This window comes from Tiliqua scincoides, chromosome 1 (genome assembly GCF_035046505.1).
Source record: "Tiliqua scincoides isolate rTilSci1 chromosome 1, rTilSci1.hap2, whole genome shotgun sequence".
NCBI lineage: Eukaryota > Metazoa > Chordata > Lepidosauria > Squamata > Scincidae > Tiliqua > Tiliqua scincoides.
The window spans coordinates 60,780,301-60,798,059 of record NC_089821.1 but is presented as its reverse complement, the minus strand read 5'-3'; the positions used below and the strand labels follow the sequence as shown (position 1 = coordinate 60,798,059).

Genomic DNA, 17,759 nt, shown 5'->3' with positions numbered 1-17,759 from the left:
GATTAGTAGAGAAGAGTCAGGCACAGTGTGACTCCCAGGAGACACAAGAAGGAGCTTTCAAGTGACTGAAGTCTGACTTATTGCTGTTGCATTACAGTTTTGGATCCATTTCCTCTACTTAAATCTCACTTTATGCAGCTTAGGGCACAATCTTTACCAGGTCTACTCAGAAGTAAGTCCTATTTTGTTCAATGGGGCTTACTCTCAGGAAAGTGTGGTTAGGATTGCAGCCTGAGTTAAGCAGATCCAGATGCACCTTCAAGATTAACGTTTATTGTGGTATGAGCTTGTCATAGACAACAGCCTTCCTCATTCAAGGCATGAAGTGGACTGGAAAGATAGACCTCAATCCACATGGTTGCAAATGCCACACACATCTGAGAAAGGCAATTCTCATTTATTGAAGTTCATGCCATAAGAAACCAGCAAGCCTTTAAATACCCCGGGACACTTGCACATCCACTGCAATGAACAAGGTTATTCTTCAGAATAACACCATACGGATAACAGCATTATCCACTAACAAAACAGTAACACCTACAATAACGCTGCTTCCTTCAGCGGCAATTCTTCACAACTTGCAATTCTATCAAACTACCTATCTGACAAGATAGGTCTTGATCACAAATTTCTTGATCACAAATTTAGAGATCAGCAAACTCCAATGAAAATTTAAAAGGGATGCAACTCATATCTGTGGCAATCCCCAGTGTTCCAGAACAAGGAAAAGGGGGAGGGCAGGTGGCTATTTGTTCAAATGGGGAGGTGGAATGAGAGCTCTTACCTGAGGTCCCAGGTTGGAACTCAAACTGGTAGAGGATTTTTTAGAGCTGCCCCATGGAGGAATTTGTGCATGAGGTAGAATGAAACCCCCCCCCCAGGGTGCCCCAAGTAGAGGTAATTGCCAAAAGCTGGTGCTTTGGTGTGCTGGTGCCGAGGCCCGTATCTAGGCCAAACTGGAAGAAACTCTTAACACCATCTTAATGGACTAAGGTTCAAAGGAGCACACCTTTTTGATGCATCACCTTACACTAGATAGAATTGTAGACCCTATTTGTAGAGTCTTTATAGACTGAAAACTGAGTAGATGTAACTGCTTTGGGATAACCAAGGGCTAGGATACACCTCTGTTCAACTTCCGCACAATGAGATGAGGCCTGAAGCAGAGGACCCTGGGAAAGAAGGACCTCTCTCCTAAGGAAGACATCACAGGGCATGACAGTTCAACTAGATCTGTAAACCAAGGATGCCTTGGCCAGCAGGTTGCAACACCTTTGCCACCATCTCCGACCATATCTTCCTAGGATTTGTGGGCTAAAGGAAGGAGGTAAAGGTGTACAGGATCCCCTTGGGACACAACTGGTGAAGGGCATCTATGCCAGAATGTAGTCATTCTATTCTTGGAATAAAACTGGTGGTTGGAGAGGTATGCAAAATAATCCAACTCCATCGGACCAAAGAAGAGAAGAATTTGGTGGAATATCATTGGATGCAGGCATTAACTCAACCTGTCCAGGCTTTGCCTGCTGAGCCAATTCACCCTGATGTTGGCTTGTCCTGGAACATGTTCTGCCCTGATGGAATAGAGATAACTCTCTATCCAGCAAACAGCCTACATGCCTCCTTTTGACTAGATAGGGACCACTCACATAAGCCTTGGCCAAGGTATTTTCCTTATACACCAGGACCTAAATATGGTTGAAACAGCTTCAACCCCTTCCTCAGGACCATTTCAGTGTGCTTGTCACATGCTATTGTCATGAGGGTAGACTTAATCTGTTCACAGGACTGACAAGGATCCTAGCATGGCCACCAATGTGTCAACCAATTTGTTTTTTAGTTTGTCAGGGTCTAGTGCATGTCAGCAAACTAAATACTGACTTGCCCCTTGCTGGGTCAGCCCACACCCTTTCAACAAACTTCTCAAAGAGGCCTGGGAATGAAATGATTGAGGGTTCCAACACCCCTATGGAAAGGCTGCATTGGAACATTTAGGCTTCAACCCCAGCACATCAATATCCTTGTTAGGTTCCTTGAAGAAATCCAGAACTCTGAGCATCTTGAGCTTAAGGAAATAGATGAAAAGAGGCAGATTTCCTGGTGGTCTGTCTTCCTCTTCAGAAAGCTTGCCCAACTCAAGGGAGGAGGACAAAGAGACCTCTGATTCCTCTGGCTCTGGGAGTTGGACTTAGACCTAGAAGATCCAGGTTCAAATCCCTACTCAGTCATGAAACTTCCTGGATGTCCCTGGGCTAGTTACTCTTTCAGCCACACCTATCTCACAGGGTTGTTGTGAGGACAAAAGGAGAGAAGAAACTATGTACACCACACTGAGCTCTTTGGAGGAAGGGTGGTATAAAAATATGAAAAATAAAATCCCCCTCAAAGTCTAAACATGGCACTAAAAACAGACCAAGAGATCCACAAGATCACAGCTGTCATTGGGTCCTTTGCCTGCTTGTGCATTAAAATTTACCAGTGATCCTATTTTGTTGCCCTACAAAACGAGATGACTGTAGTCATGCCCTTTAACTCTTATGCTTTCACACAACCATTCCACGCAAAAGAACCTTATACTTCATAAACATCTCTGAACTTGAGGTTCTTATATCTTTAGAAAACGCTCATTATTCTTTTTACTATGATAGCCAAACACAAAGGGAAAACAAGAAATACAGCAATACTTTAAAATCTGAGGACTGACTAAGCAACTTCACTTAAGAGAGTCCATATACAACTACTCAAGACAAGCCAACTAACGTGGTACAAAAATAAATTTCTATGAGTACTTTTCACTAGCCTTAATGGTTATCAGCCTTCTGAAATCTGAAGTTTATTTATTTATTTATTGGATTTGTATTCCGCCTTTCTCCCCGAAGGGTACCCAAGGTGGCTAACAATCAAGTTAAAAAATACAGATAAACAATAAAAATACAAAACACTTAAAACAATTAAAACAAGATAAAATACACAGCAGCAGACTGAAAGCACGCAGTAAAAGACATAAGTTATAAATTTATAAGAACAGCCCTTATAGTGCCTCAAGTTCAAGATTGTCTTCCAACAAAAGCCAGAAATACTGTGTATACTAGAACACTACTGGCATAGCTATAGTTTACAATAGTTTCCTGTTTTCTTCCTGTATTAAGAGTGCACAGAAATTGTCTATATGTGGATAGAATTCAGTACAGCTTCTAGGACAGGAAAAAGCACATTCATGGTCCAATTCTACCCCCCACTTGTGCTGGCGGAGCATGTGCTCCGCTGTCACAAAAGTACCACAAAGCACTTTGCAAAGGTGTTATAGTCAGGTCTGCAGACAGGAAGGCCAGAGCGTTCCCATGCACACCAGAAGATGCCTACCAGAGCAGGTAAGTTGTACACTATACAGAGCAGAGGTGCAAAGAGGGGGTAGAAGGGAGGGGCAGTGAGAGGGTGAGGCTGAGTGGATTGGACCCAGGAGGAGGGCAGTATCGGCGATGGCTACCACTTAGAACCAATTTAGGCAGGCTTAGCCAGATGTGTTTGGCCCTGTTTATTTTCTGTCTAGTTCTGTTGCTTACTGGGGCAGTGGCTGGATACAGCTGGTGCAGGACCGAGCTGACCACGCAGCAGCAGCTGAGGCTTACTCTGGGGCAAGAGGACAAATGTCCACTTAAGAACATAAGAACAGCCCCACTGGATCAGGCCATAGACCCACCTAGTCCAGCTTCCTGTATCTCACAGCAGCCCACCAAATGCCTCAGGGAGCACACAAGACAACAAGAGACCTGCATCCTGGTGCCCTCCCTTGCATCTGACATAGCCTATTTCTAAAATCAGGACGCAGCACATGCACATCATGGCTTATAACCCATAATATATTTTTCCTCCAGGAACACGTCTGTTTCCTGGTCTTCAACCAGGTCTCAATCCAGGAGAGGACCTGCGCTCTAATTCCCTGACTGTGGAGTTTTTTCAGTAGCCTTTGGTGAGGGACCGTGTCGAATGCCTTCTGACAGTCCAGATATATAATGTCCACAGGTTCTCCCGCATCCACGTGCCTGTTGACCTTTCCAAAGAATTCTATAAAGTTCGTGAGGCAAGACTTACCCTTACAGAAGCCATGCCGATTCTCCCTCAGCAAGGCCTGTTCGTCCATGTGTTTTGAGATTCTATGTTTGATGAGGCAATCCACGATCTTAGCCGGTATAGATGTTAGACTGACCGGCCTATAGTTTCCCGGGTCCCCCCTCTTTCCCTTTTTAGAGATCGGCGTGACATTTGCTATCCTCCAATCTTCTGGCACCGTGGCCATTTTGAGGGACAAGTTGCATATCTTAGTCAAGAGATCTGCAACTTCATTCTTCAATTCCTTAATAACTCTTGGGTGGATGCCATCAGGGCCTGGTGACTTATTGATCTTTAATTTATCAATTAGGTCTGAAACATCTTCTCTTTTAACCTCTATCTGACTTAATTCCTTGGTCAGGAGGGGCCGGGCAGCGGTATCTGCTCGAGGTCTTCTGCCGTGAAGACAGATGCAAAGAACTCATTTAATTTCTCTGCCATCTCTAAGTCTCCTTTTGTCTCCTCTTTCCCTCCCTCACCACCCAGAGGGTCAACCGCTTTTCTGGTAGGTTTCCTGCTTCTAACATATTTGAAGAAGCTTTTATTATTCCCCTTAATGTTGCTGGCCATGTGTTTCTCATAGTCTCTCTTGGCCTCCCGTATCACCTTCTTACATTTCTTTTGCCAAAGTTTATGTTCCTTTTTATTCTCCTCATTAGGGCAAGACCTCTATTTACGGAAGGAAGCTTCCTTGCCCTTTATGGCCTAACTTGGCTGGTTAGCCATGCGGGCACGCTCCTGGACTTAGTCGAGCCCTTCTTCCTTTGCGGTATACACTTCCGCTGGGCCTCTGTTGATTTGAGCAAACTCCATGCTCTCTGTAGAGACTGGACTCTTTTTACCTTCCCTTTCAACCTCCTTCTAACCAGCCTCCTCATTTGAGGGAAGTCCGCTCGTCGGAAGTCAAGGGTTTTTGTGAGAGATTTGCCTGGTATTCTTCCCCCGACGTGCATGTCGAAACGGATCGCAGCATGATCACTGTTCCCCAATGACGCAGTAACACTGACATCTCTAACCAGGTCCTGAGTACCACGCAATATTAAATCCAGAGTCACCTGTCCTCTGGTGGGCTCCATGACTAGCTGCTCTAAGGCACAGTCATTTAGCATGTCAAGAAATCGGGTCTCCTTTTCATGACCAGAACACAAATTGACCCAGTCAATATAAGGATAATTGAAGTCCCCCATGATTACAACCCTGTCCCTCCTTGTCACCTTCCTGATCTGTTTCATCATTTCAAGGTCCCCTTCCGGTTTCTGGTCTGGAGGACGATAGTACGCCCCCAGTATTACATCACTCCTCAGGCCTGGTAATTTAATCCACAGAGATTCTATGGAGTTGGACCCACCTTCAATCTCTACTTTGCTGGATTCTATCCCTTCCTTAACATAAAGGGCCACCCCACCTCCAACACGCCCCTCCCTGTCCCTCCTGTAGAGTTTATAGCCCGGCATTGCGGTATCCCACTGATTCTCCGCATTCCATCAGGTTTCCGTTATGCCCACTATGTCAATGTTCTCCCTTGTCACAGGCATTCCAGTTCTCCCATCTTTGCTCGGAGACTTCGGGCATTTGCATAAAAGCATTTGTACATGGAATGCCCCAGGATGGGCTGCTTATTAGCTCCTTCATCCCTGAATCCTCTCATTGTGCCAAACCGTCTATCACATCCCATCAGGCTACCATTCCCAATTTCTTCTCCTACTCCTACTCCGTCTTTACCTTGTTGTTCTCTAACCTCCCCATCCTCATCCTATAGGGATGAGGAGTCCTGAACCGGATGCCCCTCGGCTCCTGTCGGTTTTCCCCCAGGAATCAGTTTAAAAGCTGCTCTGCCACCTTTTTAATGTTATGCACCAGCGGTCTGGTTCCATTCTGGTTCAATTTATCCTCTTATCCTGAGGGCGATCCAACTTTTGGCAGCTGGGTGATGATGTCACCACCAATTACTTCCACATTCTGAACCTGTCAAATGCAGGTTCAGAATGCAAGGAGCAGATACAGCAGGGCTTTTCGATCTCCCTGCTGCAGCACTCTGGCTGTTCTTTCTTAAAAGAAGCTACAATACCATGGCCAAAAAGCTTCCGAAGTGGAGGGGGGCTTTGGCCAGGCTTTCAGGGTCTGCCAAAAATCATGCAGTCTGTAGGCCTTGTGTTGGACCACCATGATCTAGGCCAGTGGTTCCCAAACTGTGGGTTGGGACCCACCAGTGGGTCACAACCCAATTTTGGGTGGTTTGCAAAACTGACAAGCTTATAGCCAACAAGGAAAATTAAGAGCCCTATGGACAGTGAAACTTGGCCACAAGTGCATGTTTACTTGCAAGTAGATGAATGTTCCCCAATCCACTGCAAAAGGGAATGCCAGGCCATCAGAATGGTTCCAATCCAATCAACATGGAGCTCAACAAATGCTTCAGAAGGCAGTCCCCCCAACCATAATAATAAAAGATAAAAACAGGCTTGAGTGGCTGTTAAAATGGAATTTTTTTACTCTCATAAAGTACATGGGTCCCAATAGAGGGTTATTTTAAAAAGTGGGTCCCATTGCTAAAAAGTTTGGGAACCATAGATCTAGTTCAACCCCTTTTAAAATTAGAAACAAATCCAAGTAGGGCAGTTTGCATGGCAGTTGTCCCCTACAATGGCCCATCTCCAGACTAGTCAATGACACAGAATAAAGCTAGCCAGCAGACCATCTTAGCATGGCAGCTGCACAAGATCTGAAACAGAAGGGCCTTCAGTGCCTGCTGATATGTCCTCATCTCTGCCCATTTTCCTATACTGGGAGATATCAGCCCCACTAGAGGTCTGCCATCACTGCCCTCATGTTCAAAGAAATTAATATATGCATCAGCATGTGAAGGATGTCTGGGAGAACTGCAGATCTCTTGACTAAATCTTGACTAAAAAGACTTAGATCTCTTGACTAAAATATGCAACTTGTCCCTCAAAACAGCCACAGTGCCACAGATTGGAGGATAGCAAATGTCACGCCGATCTCTAAAAAGGGAAAGAGGGGGGACCCGGGAAACTATAGGCCGGTCAGTCTAACATCTATACCGGCTAAGATCGTGGATTGCCTCATCAAACATAGAATCTCAAAACACATAGACGAACAAGCCTTGCTGAGGGAGAATCGGCATGGCTTCTGTAAGGGTAAGTCTTGCTTCATGAACCTTACAGAATTCTTTGGAAAGGTCAACAGGCATGTGGATGCGGGAGAACCCGTGGACATTATATATCTGGACTTTCAGAAGGTGTTCAACACGGACCCTCACCAAAGGCTACTGAAAAAACTCCACAGTCAGGGAATTAGAGGACAGGTCCTCTCATGAATTGAGACCTGGTTGAAGACCAGGAAACAGACGTGTTCCTGGAGGAAAAATCTATTACAGGTTACAAGCCATGATGTGCATGTGCCACATCCTGATTTTAGAAATAGGCTATGTCAGATGCAAGGGAGGGCACCAGGATGCAGGTCTCTTGTTGTCTTGTGTGCTCCCTGAGGCATTTGGTGGGCTGCTGTGAGATACAGGAAGCTGGACTAGATGGGCCTATGGCCTGATCCAGTGGGGCTGTTCTTATGTTCTTAAGTGGACATTTGTCTTCTTGCCCCAGAGTAAGCCTCAGCTGCTGCTGCATGGTCAACTCGGTCCTGCACCAGCTATGAACCTTACAGAATTCTTTGGAAAGGTCAACAGGCATGTGGATGTGGGAGAACCCGTGGACATTATATATCTGGACTTTCAGAAGGCGTTCAACACGGACCCTCACCAAAGGCTGCTGAAAAACCTCCATAGTCAGGGAATTAGAGGGCAGGTCCTCTCATGGATTGAGAACTGGTTGAAGACCAGGAAACAGAGACTGGGTGTGAATGGGCAATTTTCACAATGGAGAGGTGAAAAGCAGTGTGCCCCAAGGATCTGTCCTGGGACCGGTGCTCTTCAACCTCTTCATAAATGACCTGGAGACAGGGGTGAGCAGTGAGGTGGCTAAGTTTGCAGATGACACCAAACTTTTCCAAGTGGTGAAGACCAGAAGTGATTGTGAGGAGCTCCAGAAGGATCTCTCCAAACTGGCAGAAAGGGCAGCAAAATGGCAGATGTGTTTCAATGTCAGTAAGTATAAAGTCATGCACATGGGGCAAAAAATCAAAACTTCACATTTAGGCTGATGTGTTCTGAGCTGTCTGTGACAGATTAGGAGAGAGATCTTGGGGTGGTAGTGGACAAGTCAATGAAAGTGTCGACCCAATGTGCGGTGGCAGTAAAGAATGCCAATTCTATGCTTGGGATCATTAGAAAAGGTATTGAGAACAAAACAGCTAATATTATAATGTCGTTGTACAAATCGATGGTAAGGCCACACCTGGAGTATTGTGTCCGGTTCTGGTCGCCGCATCTCAAAAAGGATATAGTAGAAATAGAAAAGGTACAAAAGAGGGCAACTAAGATGATTGCTGGGCTGGGGCACCTTCCTTATGAGGAAAGGCTGTGATGTTTGGGCCTCTTCAGCCTAGAAAAGAGACGCCTGAGGGGGGACATGATTGAGACATACAAAATTATGCATGGGAAAGATTAAGCGGATAGAAAGATGCTCTTTACACTCTCACATAACACCAGAACCAGGGGACATCCACTACAATTGAGTGTTGGGAGAGTTAGGACAGACAAAAGAAAATATTTCTTCACTCAGCGTGTGACTGGTCTTTGGAACTCCTTGCCACAGGATGTGGTGATGGCATCTGGCCTAGATGCCTTTAATAGGGGACTGGACACGTTTCTAGAAGAAAAATCCATTACGGGTTACAAGCCATGATGTATATGTGCAACCTCCTGATTTTAGAAATGGGCTATGTCAGAATGCCAGATGCAAGGGAGGGCACCAGGATGCAGATATCTTGTTATCTGGTGTGCTCCCTGAGGCATTTGGTGGGCTGCTGTGAGATACAGGAAGTTGGACTAGATGGGCCTATGGCCTGATCCAGTGGGGCTGTTCTTATGCTATTCTAAACGTTGTTCCTATAAGTGCCACACTTGGCACCCCCAAGCACCACACACTCTGAGTGCCATACTCTCTACAAACTCTATCTCAGGTGCCTAGTAAACATACTAAAACCCATGCACAGATTACTGTACTTATAGACATAGGGCGCAATCCTAATCCTCATGTCAGTGCTTTCCAGCACTAACATAGCTGTGCCAATGGGATGTGTGCTGCATCCTGCAGTTGGGTGACACTCATGGAGGTCTCCTCAAAGTAAGGGAATGTTTGTTCCCTTACCTCAGAGCTACATTGCCCTTATGTCAGTGCTGGAAAGCACTGACATAAGGGGTTAGGATTGCACCCACAGTCAATGAATAAGATACTGTCCAGGTCAAAGGACAGCATTTATGAAATTAACACAGTTCTGGCATTGTGCCCCCTCACACAGAAGCGGAACCGTCTGAGCTTAAAGATCAATCAGATACATCCATGTGTTATTCTAATGCCCAACTTTTAAAGCAGTGATTTGCTAAGTTCTTCAGCAGTTTATACCATGAACTGACGTATGCAGCTACATGTTCTTATTTGAGCTGAATGTCATTTTTAATGTGTATTTGTTTAGCAACTTGCAGATGCAAATTTATGCAACCACATTTCAGTCACTGAACAATCATGAACTAGGCCTTAAAAATTACAGAATTGTTTTTTGTATGCTGTCAAGGGTCCCCTGAAACCTAACCCCATTTTTCCCCATAGGCTTTCCGATTCCATATTCGGTAATTCAGTATTCACTAGGTTTATCAGGAACCTAACCCTAGCAGATAATGTACTACTTTAAAGCTTCATTTTCTATGCAAAATCGTATTTGCTATTTGCCTTTTTACATCAAGTAATATAAATATGATACAATAGGTTGTGCCCTGTATTTACCATGAATTGGTAAAACACCGCAACTTCAAACATTCCTGTATCTCACCAGGTTTGTTTTCTGAGCTCACTCAACTGATCTTATATTATCATATGCTTGCTGACTACCTGAACTCTTCAGTTTGCTCAATTCTCAAATTATGTATTATGATATCTACCAAATAAACCATGACATTAATGTTCCATCTCATGGAATAACACATCTACCCAGTAATTATTGGCCTTTGCTTCTGGGATGTACTGGGCACTTAATTTTCCAAGTCAAATGTCTCACTCAAAGTCCTCCCATTTAAACAAACACAGTTTAGTTATAGCCTAATAAGTGGCTATTTTATTAGAGGATTTATTATTTAGTAGCAAGTCAATTTAGGGTGCAACCCTAATCTGCACCAGTATAGGCAGGCTGGAGTGGCCTGCGCTGTATCCTACACAGGTTGGGAGGTTGCTGGAGGTCACCTCAGGCTAAGGAGATATTTTTCCCCTTACCCTGTGTAACACCTCAGCCTGACCTATGGGGCTACTCAGATCTGTGCCAGCTATTTTGCTGGGACAAATTCAAGCAGCCCATGTGGGGATCCAAGGTCTAAAGAGTGGGAGTCCACCCTTCCCTGCCCAGAAACTTCCCCTCTCCACCCCCAAAACGCCCTTCCACCATCCTATCCCATCCCCTGTGGTGCCCAGCACAGACTTACTGGTCAGTACAGCTGCAGGATTCAGCTTGGGAAAGCAGGTACAAGCCTCCATGCCAGCCCAGCCAACTCCCAAATTGGTGCAAATGTGCCTTATGGCACAACTGCAACACTCGGGAGCTGGTACAGGGAGCCTGCAATGGCTCAAGTTGTGGTCTGGACTGGGCTGCCCATGGTCTACCAATGAGTACACACTTTTGAGGAATATCTGAAGTAAGGTAGGAGATTAGGTTTAAAATTGGTAATCATGATTTAAATAAAAATAAAAAATACCAATTTAAATTAAGGGGCATTAACTTCAATCCATTTTAAGGCCACAGTTATCAAACACTTGCATGAAAAAAGTTGCAGACAATGGATGGAACTTTACTCAACAGAAAACAATTGGGAACAGGCTCCAAGGGTACAATGTGATCTTTCCAAATATTTTCCTTTAAACAGACACTTTTGTCTGAGACTAGAAGGTGAGCGCTTTGTCCTTCCTTCAGTAATTAAATCCTGGCATAGTCAGGGTGATTGCAGTAGTCATTTTTTGTGAATTCTCATTGTACTTCACGTAATAGTACTGACTTACATCCACCATCCCGTAGCCTCCTAGTCCTACTTTTCACAACCTTTTCCCCCTGGTCTTCTATCCTTGAATCCAGGTGGTGCCTTGTTATCCATGGGGAATCCATCCTGGTCCCCCTCTGCAGATACTGAAATCCGCCGATAATCAAATCTGTGGATCTCCCTACCTTCTGTCCTCTGAACACAACTGGAGCTGTGCTCCAGCCGTGTTCAGAGGACCTTCTAAGGGGTGGGGAGGCAGTGTGCAGCCTCCATGTCTCTCAGAAGGGCTGCCAAATGTGGACTGCCACATTCAGAAGACAATAGGTGGGGAGATCCGTGAGTTCAGGACCCACGGTGATGTAAAACCACAGGTCCCGAATCCGTGGATAAAGAGGCCCCATATACATGTCCACTGAGGATTTCACATGCATCTGATTAAGTGGACTGTAATCCATGAAAGTTTCTGCTGAAATAAACTGGTTAGCCTTTAAAGTTAAATCAATAAATAGGTTAACAGCCTAAAAGAGACTGTTCTTTATGCTGCAACAGGCAAACACAGTTGCCTTTCTAGAGTCTGTAATATGCATACTGTGCAAACTCCAGAAAAAAATGGGAGAACAAGCAATGCACAGCATGCTACTTGCTGCGTACATCACCTATATTCATCCTTTTCCCCATAAAATATCAATATAATAGTCCAATTTAGCATGTGGCTAGAGAGAGATGGCAATTTTTCAGGTGTTTCTGGCATTTGCAGCCTAAATACATGTCAATGGAGAGACAAGAAATGAGAACTAACAAAGAAGAGGTATTTAAGGCTTACAGATTGAATTTCAGGGAGTACACCACCACAGGTAAGCAACACACTTTAGGGAAACCTAGATTAAGCTAATTTTGTGATCTCCGGCACTATTTCAGCACTTCTGCTCTAATTAGTCCAGATACTGGGGAGGAGGGCAGACAAAGAGAGACAAGAGGTGGAAAATACTACAACCCATACAACTGCATAGAGTTACCACTGGGTTACCCTGAAGTGGAAAATACTACAACCCACACTGCTCTCCTGCTGCTTCACAAGGCTAGCAGGGACCTGTGCACACTGTACAGCCCACATGGCTGACACTGCATAGAGTTACCATTGGGTTACCCTGGGGAAAAATACCTGTGCAAGACCCTTACACACTGTAGTCATGAGCAACATTTCCAAACACGGCCAATGGAAAGTTTTTGTTGGTTTACTTTGTCATTATTTATCAGCAGCTTCCCAGTGAAATGATTAAACACCATAGAGATAAAAAAAAAAATACAGGTGGGGCCTCCATATCCGCAGATTCTGCATCCACGGATCTGGCTCTATGCTAGACCCCTGGACCTGCGTGGAGCCAGAATTGGCCCCACCTGAGCCCTCTGCAGTTGCCTCCGGAGGTAGCGTGTGTCGGCCCACTATCTCTAAGAGGTTCAGAATAGCCCGTGAAAGGAAAAAAAGCAACTTTCCATGGCCATTCTGAAGCCCAGAGGCAGTAGGCCAACGCACGCTGATGCTGTGGGCTTCAGAAAGCCCTCTAGAGGCAATCAGAGCACAGCTCTGATCTCCTACGGAGGGCTTAAAGGAGCCGATCACGGATTTGATTATCCACTAATTTTGGCATTTGCGGGGTATCCGAGAACAGATCCCCCATGGATACCAAGACCTCACCTGTCGCTCTGAGAACCTAATTCCAAAATACAGCAGTATCTTGCACTTTTGTCTGGTTAGGAACCAGAGCATAGATGAAAATAAAAAAATGGGTAAATGTCAAAGCAGAATATTATTTAGTTGCAAATTTAACATATGCAACATTTAGGTTTTGCAAGAGTGTGCAAAACCTAAACAAAAATAAAAGAAAAATATACATAAGAACGTCAACTAATGTCATGAAAGGTTGGGTGAAATTGGATGAAAGAGCAAAGCATGTGGACAAAAACCCAAAATTTGCAAAAAAGAAATAAAACCATTTTCTAATACCTCTATATATTGGTCACAGTAGGTTGGTTGGGCTGATGCAGAGAAAGTGCATGGGTGATGACTGTGGCTGCATCTGCTGACACTATACCACCAATATCATCTACCTAGTACATTTTCAAAGCAATTATTTATAATTGTAATTTGTGAAAATGTGCCCTTGGAATAGAAACACGTAACACCACTTTCTGCACTTCTCATTCTGTAAAAAATGAAATCTGAAAAATGAAAATAAAAAACACACCTATCATTATAATTGAAAACAGCTGAAAAAGCTAAGTGATAAAAGTCAAGGTACTGCTATACTGTATAGCTTAATGGCAGTGTCAGACTCCTGCATAAGTTTGGTCAATTAAGCTTTAGATTCTTTTTAGGGTAAAGGTGGCAAAAGATCATAAGCAACCAAAATCCAAACCAAAATATGGAGAAACAACTAACATAAAGATTAGGAAAGGAAGTAACTGAACAAAGTTACATATCTGGGCAAAAATGGTCAAAATCACAAAGTGCAAAAAAGGGGAAATCTAGTCAACTTTCATTTGAACTTTACACACATTCAGAGGACATTTTCTGATAAAGTAAAAAAGCAAGTTACAGAGGGTATAAAATGGCACAGAGAAGGTACAAAACAATGCAATATTTCATCAGAAGAGAGCCCTGCTGGATCAGGTCAAGGACCATCTAGTCCAGCTTCTCACAGTGGCCCACCAATGATTCTCACAGTGGCTCGCCAGATGGCTCAGGGAGCACACAAGACAACAAGATACCTGTGCCCTGTTGCCACTCCCCTGCATTTATGGATTCATCGCATGCTAACCCAACTCATCCCATCTGGCATGAGACAGAAATGGATCAAAGTCCAAATGAGGCTGGCCACCTGGAATCTGTGGGAATTATTAAAAATAGGGACGGGAAGCAGCAGGAATGTACTCCAATTGTTAACTCTGCATTTTTTTTCCCTTAAAAAATTACTTTTTGAATCAATATACCTTAGAATTCTGATAATCTGACATTTTTGGGGCCTAGGTGGTGCTGCTGGCATCCTTCAGTCTCGGAAGACTATGGTGTCACGCCGTGAATGGTAGCTCTGGAACAGAGTGTCCTCTCCAGTGCGCGAAGCCTGGGTAAAGTAGGTATGGAGGATAGGCTGTTACCCATGCAGCAAATCCCCCCTCTCCACGTCGCTGAAAAGGTTCAATGGAAAAGCAGAGGCCAATACGGTTGGTTCCAGTGGCGTCGCAGGAGTTGCCAGAATGTGACTGTGTTCAGCCATGAACTGCCTCAGGGACTCCGGCTCCTGATTTTGCCTCGAGGTTGACTCCTGAAGCCTTTTCCATAACTGGATGTAGCCACAAGGCAGTGGAGGTTTGGGATCAGAGTTTTCCTTCTCTCAGATGAGCTGCCTTCCCAGGCTAACAAGTCCCATCTATCCGGTGGCTGTTTAGTCGCCTCTTATGACAAGTACAGCTAAACTGAGGGCCTATTCTTATCCCCAGCCCCCAGGGGAACAGGTTGGTGCTATTCCCCAGGGGAATAGGGGAATAGGTGGTGCTGGATTATCAGAAATGCCAATCAGAATGGTAAATTCCAGCTGTTGGTGATCCCCAGGACGCTAGACCAGAGGATTTATAACTCTTGTGTTACTCCCATGCCTGAGTTGTCCCTGAACAGCTTCCACAGCAAGTCTTGGTAACACCACTGCAAGCCAGATGCCAACTGCATCTGTGCAGTGGCTGATAAAGCCATGAGTCCATGAGTCAAACGAACTGTTTGCTGCTCTTTGTTTTAAGGTTGTGAATCCCCTTGGGACAGGGGAACTATCTTTTCATTTATTTTGCTTTGTAAACTTTTGAAAAGCAGCATATACATATTTTAAATAATTATTTTGAAAAATAATAAAGCAGTCTGTAACAGTATAGAATTCTCAAGCTCAATACTTTTGGAAGAAAAAAAGTGATTTTATATACCGTTTCAGCATAAATGAATAGTTGGGACTTTAATTACCCAAACACTAGCACTCACTAGTTGAAACTACACACTAGGTTCCAGCCACTGATGGTTTTAATGCTGTGGAAATCCCTTATTGAATTAGGCAGAATACAAATCTAACTTCATTGAATCATTACAAAGTAAATCCAACTTCTCCCTTACACAGATATTTTGTTACTGTGTAAAATTAGTTTGCAACATGTTCACAGTGGTTGCTCCTTTTTGTCCTAAACAGCTGGCCATAATAAGTATGTTCAGTTGAAGTACACTGTTGTGTTACAGTTGTCCATTTGACCACAGATATATTTTAACATATAACACACAGCCAGCACATATCAAAAGGCTCCTCTGTTTAGGGGTGATTGTTTCCCACTCAACATTTTTTACTGGTTAAAGTGATACTATGCCACAGAAATTTGTCTGATAATTAAGACATTAGGAAAAAAACTATAAACAGCACAGTAGTACTGTAATCATCATTATTTCAAACACTGCAACAAATTGGTGATGGTTGGATGAAGTCTAGACTCTAAAAGAACACTGAGTCTGAAAGGTTTGACCAAAAAAAGAAGTTATCTGGGATGCCAACAACTTCTCAAATTCATAATTAAAAATGCAGAAAGATTTTAATACAGTTAACGCTGTCTAAAAATTGAACATCTGGGGTGAACATTGGTCAGAGATTCCACATTAAAATGACAGTTCGAGTAAGTACAGATGATTTCAAGAGAAGTGGGTGGCCTAATAAGGATTGCCCTGAAGGGATAATCTACTGACTGTTGGCCACACTACTATATTTCTTCAACTGCTTGGGAAATTACAACAATTAACAGTCATTAGTGCATCAAAACTTCAGTTTGCTGACTGCTGCACTGAAAAGATGCAGATCTGGCCAACAGGAGACTCCTGGGAGCAAGCTACAAATTCTGTGTAGGTGATAATACAAGGGAGAATCAGAAAAGCCCTTTTTGTGGGGGGGGGGGGGAATCTTTATATAACTAGCTCCACACTTTGACATTTAAATACCACAGGGAATACAGGAAAAAAAATTACAGATGGGATAGTAGGAACCCCAATCAAAGTGTTCTTTACTGCTACAAGTAAAGAAAGGTTATAAGAAGTGGAAAGGAAGCCCCCTATTCTCTGCTGGGAGGAAAGAAGCCATATGGAAAGTACAACTCCAGTTGGCCTCTTCAGTTTCCATCAACACAGAGCTCAGAAGCAAACCCAGAAGGCAGAGCATTTTTACACACACGAGGAACTAAGAGCCCAATCCTATGCATGTCTACCCAAAAATAAGTCATTAGTGTCAATGGGGCTGACTTTAAGTGTGGATAGGACTGCAGTCTCAGAGCCCAATCTTATGCATGCCTACTCACAAGTAAGTCCCATTATAGTCAATGGGGCTTTCTACCTTGTAAGTGTGCACAGGATGGCAGCCTGAGAGCCCAATCCTATGCGTGCCTGTTACTCCCAGGAAAGTGTGGCCAGGATGGCAGCCTGAGGGCCCAATCCTGTGCCTGTCTACTCAGAAGTAAGCCCCGTTACAGTCAGAGGGGCTTCCTCCCAGGGAAGTGTGGCTCGTGCTACAGGATCCGGGAGAGCAGCGCAGCGCAGAGCGCCGGCAGCCCAACTCCGCCGCGCAGCCCGAGCTGCCCAGCGCGGCGTTTCACAAGTGAGGCCGGAGCGCTCCCCCCTGCCCAAGCCCCGGCTCAAAGGGAAGCCGCGCCGCGCCGCCCCCTCCCCCAGCCGCAGCCGCAGCCAGAAGTTGGAGGCAGCCTGGCTGTGATCGACACCCGACACCAGCGCACTCCAGGGGAATCGCTGGAGTGCGAGGCCGCGGAGGCGCAGGAGGAAGCACAGCAAACTTTTGTCTCGCTCTCCCAGGCGCGGCGCGGCGCTGGGCTGGGCGGCCCGGCGCAGCCGCGGGAGACGAGGGGGAGCCCCGGGCTGGGAGGGGGAGCCCGGCGGACTTCCAGGGGTCGGCAAGAGCCTCCCTTCTCCCGGGAGATGCGCACCAAAGCGGCGCCCCGAGCCCGCTCCTCGGCACCAGCTCCGGTCCGGGTCCCTGCGCGCCCCCAGCCCAGCCCAGCCCAGCCCCGCGGCTGCCCGCACTCTGCCCTCCTCCAACTCCCCGAAGTTTCCGCCCGCGCCACAAAGGCTCGCGCGCCCGCCTCCGAACTCACCCCCGACGGAGCCCGAGCCGCAGCGCAGCCCCAGGGCGGCCAGCAGCAGCACCAGCAGCCGCGGCGGCACCGCCGCCTCCATGTTGCGCCGCAGTTGCAGCTGCCCAGCCAGCGGCTCAGGCAGGCTCCATGCTCCGTGTGCGCCGCGCTGGGCAGGGAGGGAGGCGCTCTCCGGAGTCTCCTCCTCCCGCTGTTGCTCTGGAAAAGGAAGGGGGCCGGGAGCCTCCCGCTTCCCTCCAACCCTGGGCTGGGCTGAGCGGAAGCCGAGGCACCGGCCCGGCCCGCCCCCTTCCCTGAGTGGGACAGCCGCGCTGCC

The 17,759-nt window shown here is 45.7% G+C and overlaps 1 protein-coding gene across 2 annotated transcripts in view; it reads right to left on the bottom strand.

Annotated features, from left to right (window-relative positions):
* The window catches only part of LRP5 (LDL receptor related protein 5), a 145,068-nt gene extending 127,485 nt beyond the window's left edge, over positions 1-17,583 (bottom strand). For both annotated transcript variants that reach the window (XM_066611128.1, XM_066611129.1), the window contains exon 1: positions 17,444-17,583. In XM_066611128.1, the coding sequence (XP_066467225.1) occupies positions 17,444-17,525 (82 nt within the window). In that variant the 5' untranslated portion in view covers positions 17,526-17,583. The remainder of the gene's footprint in view (positions 1-17,443) is intronic.
* Positions 17,584-17,759: the final 176 nt, after the last annotated feature.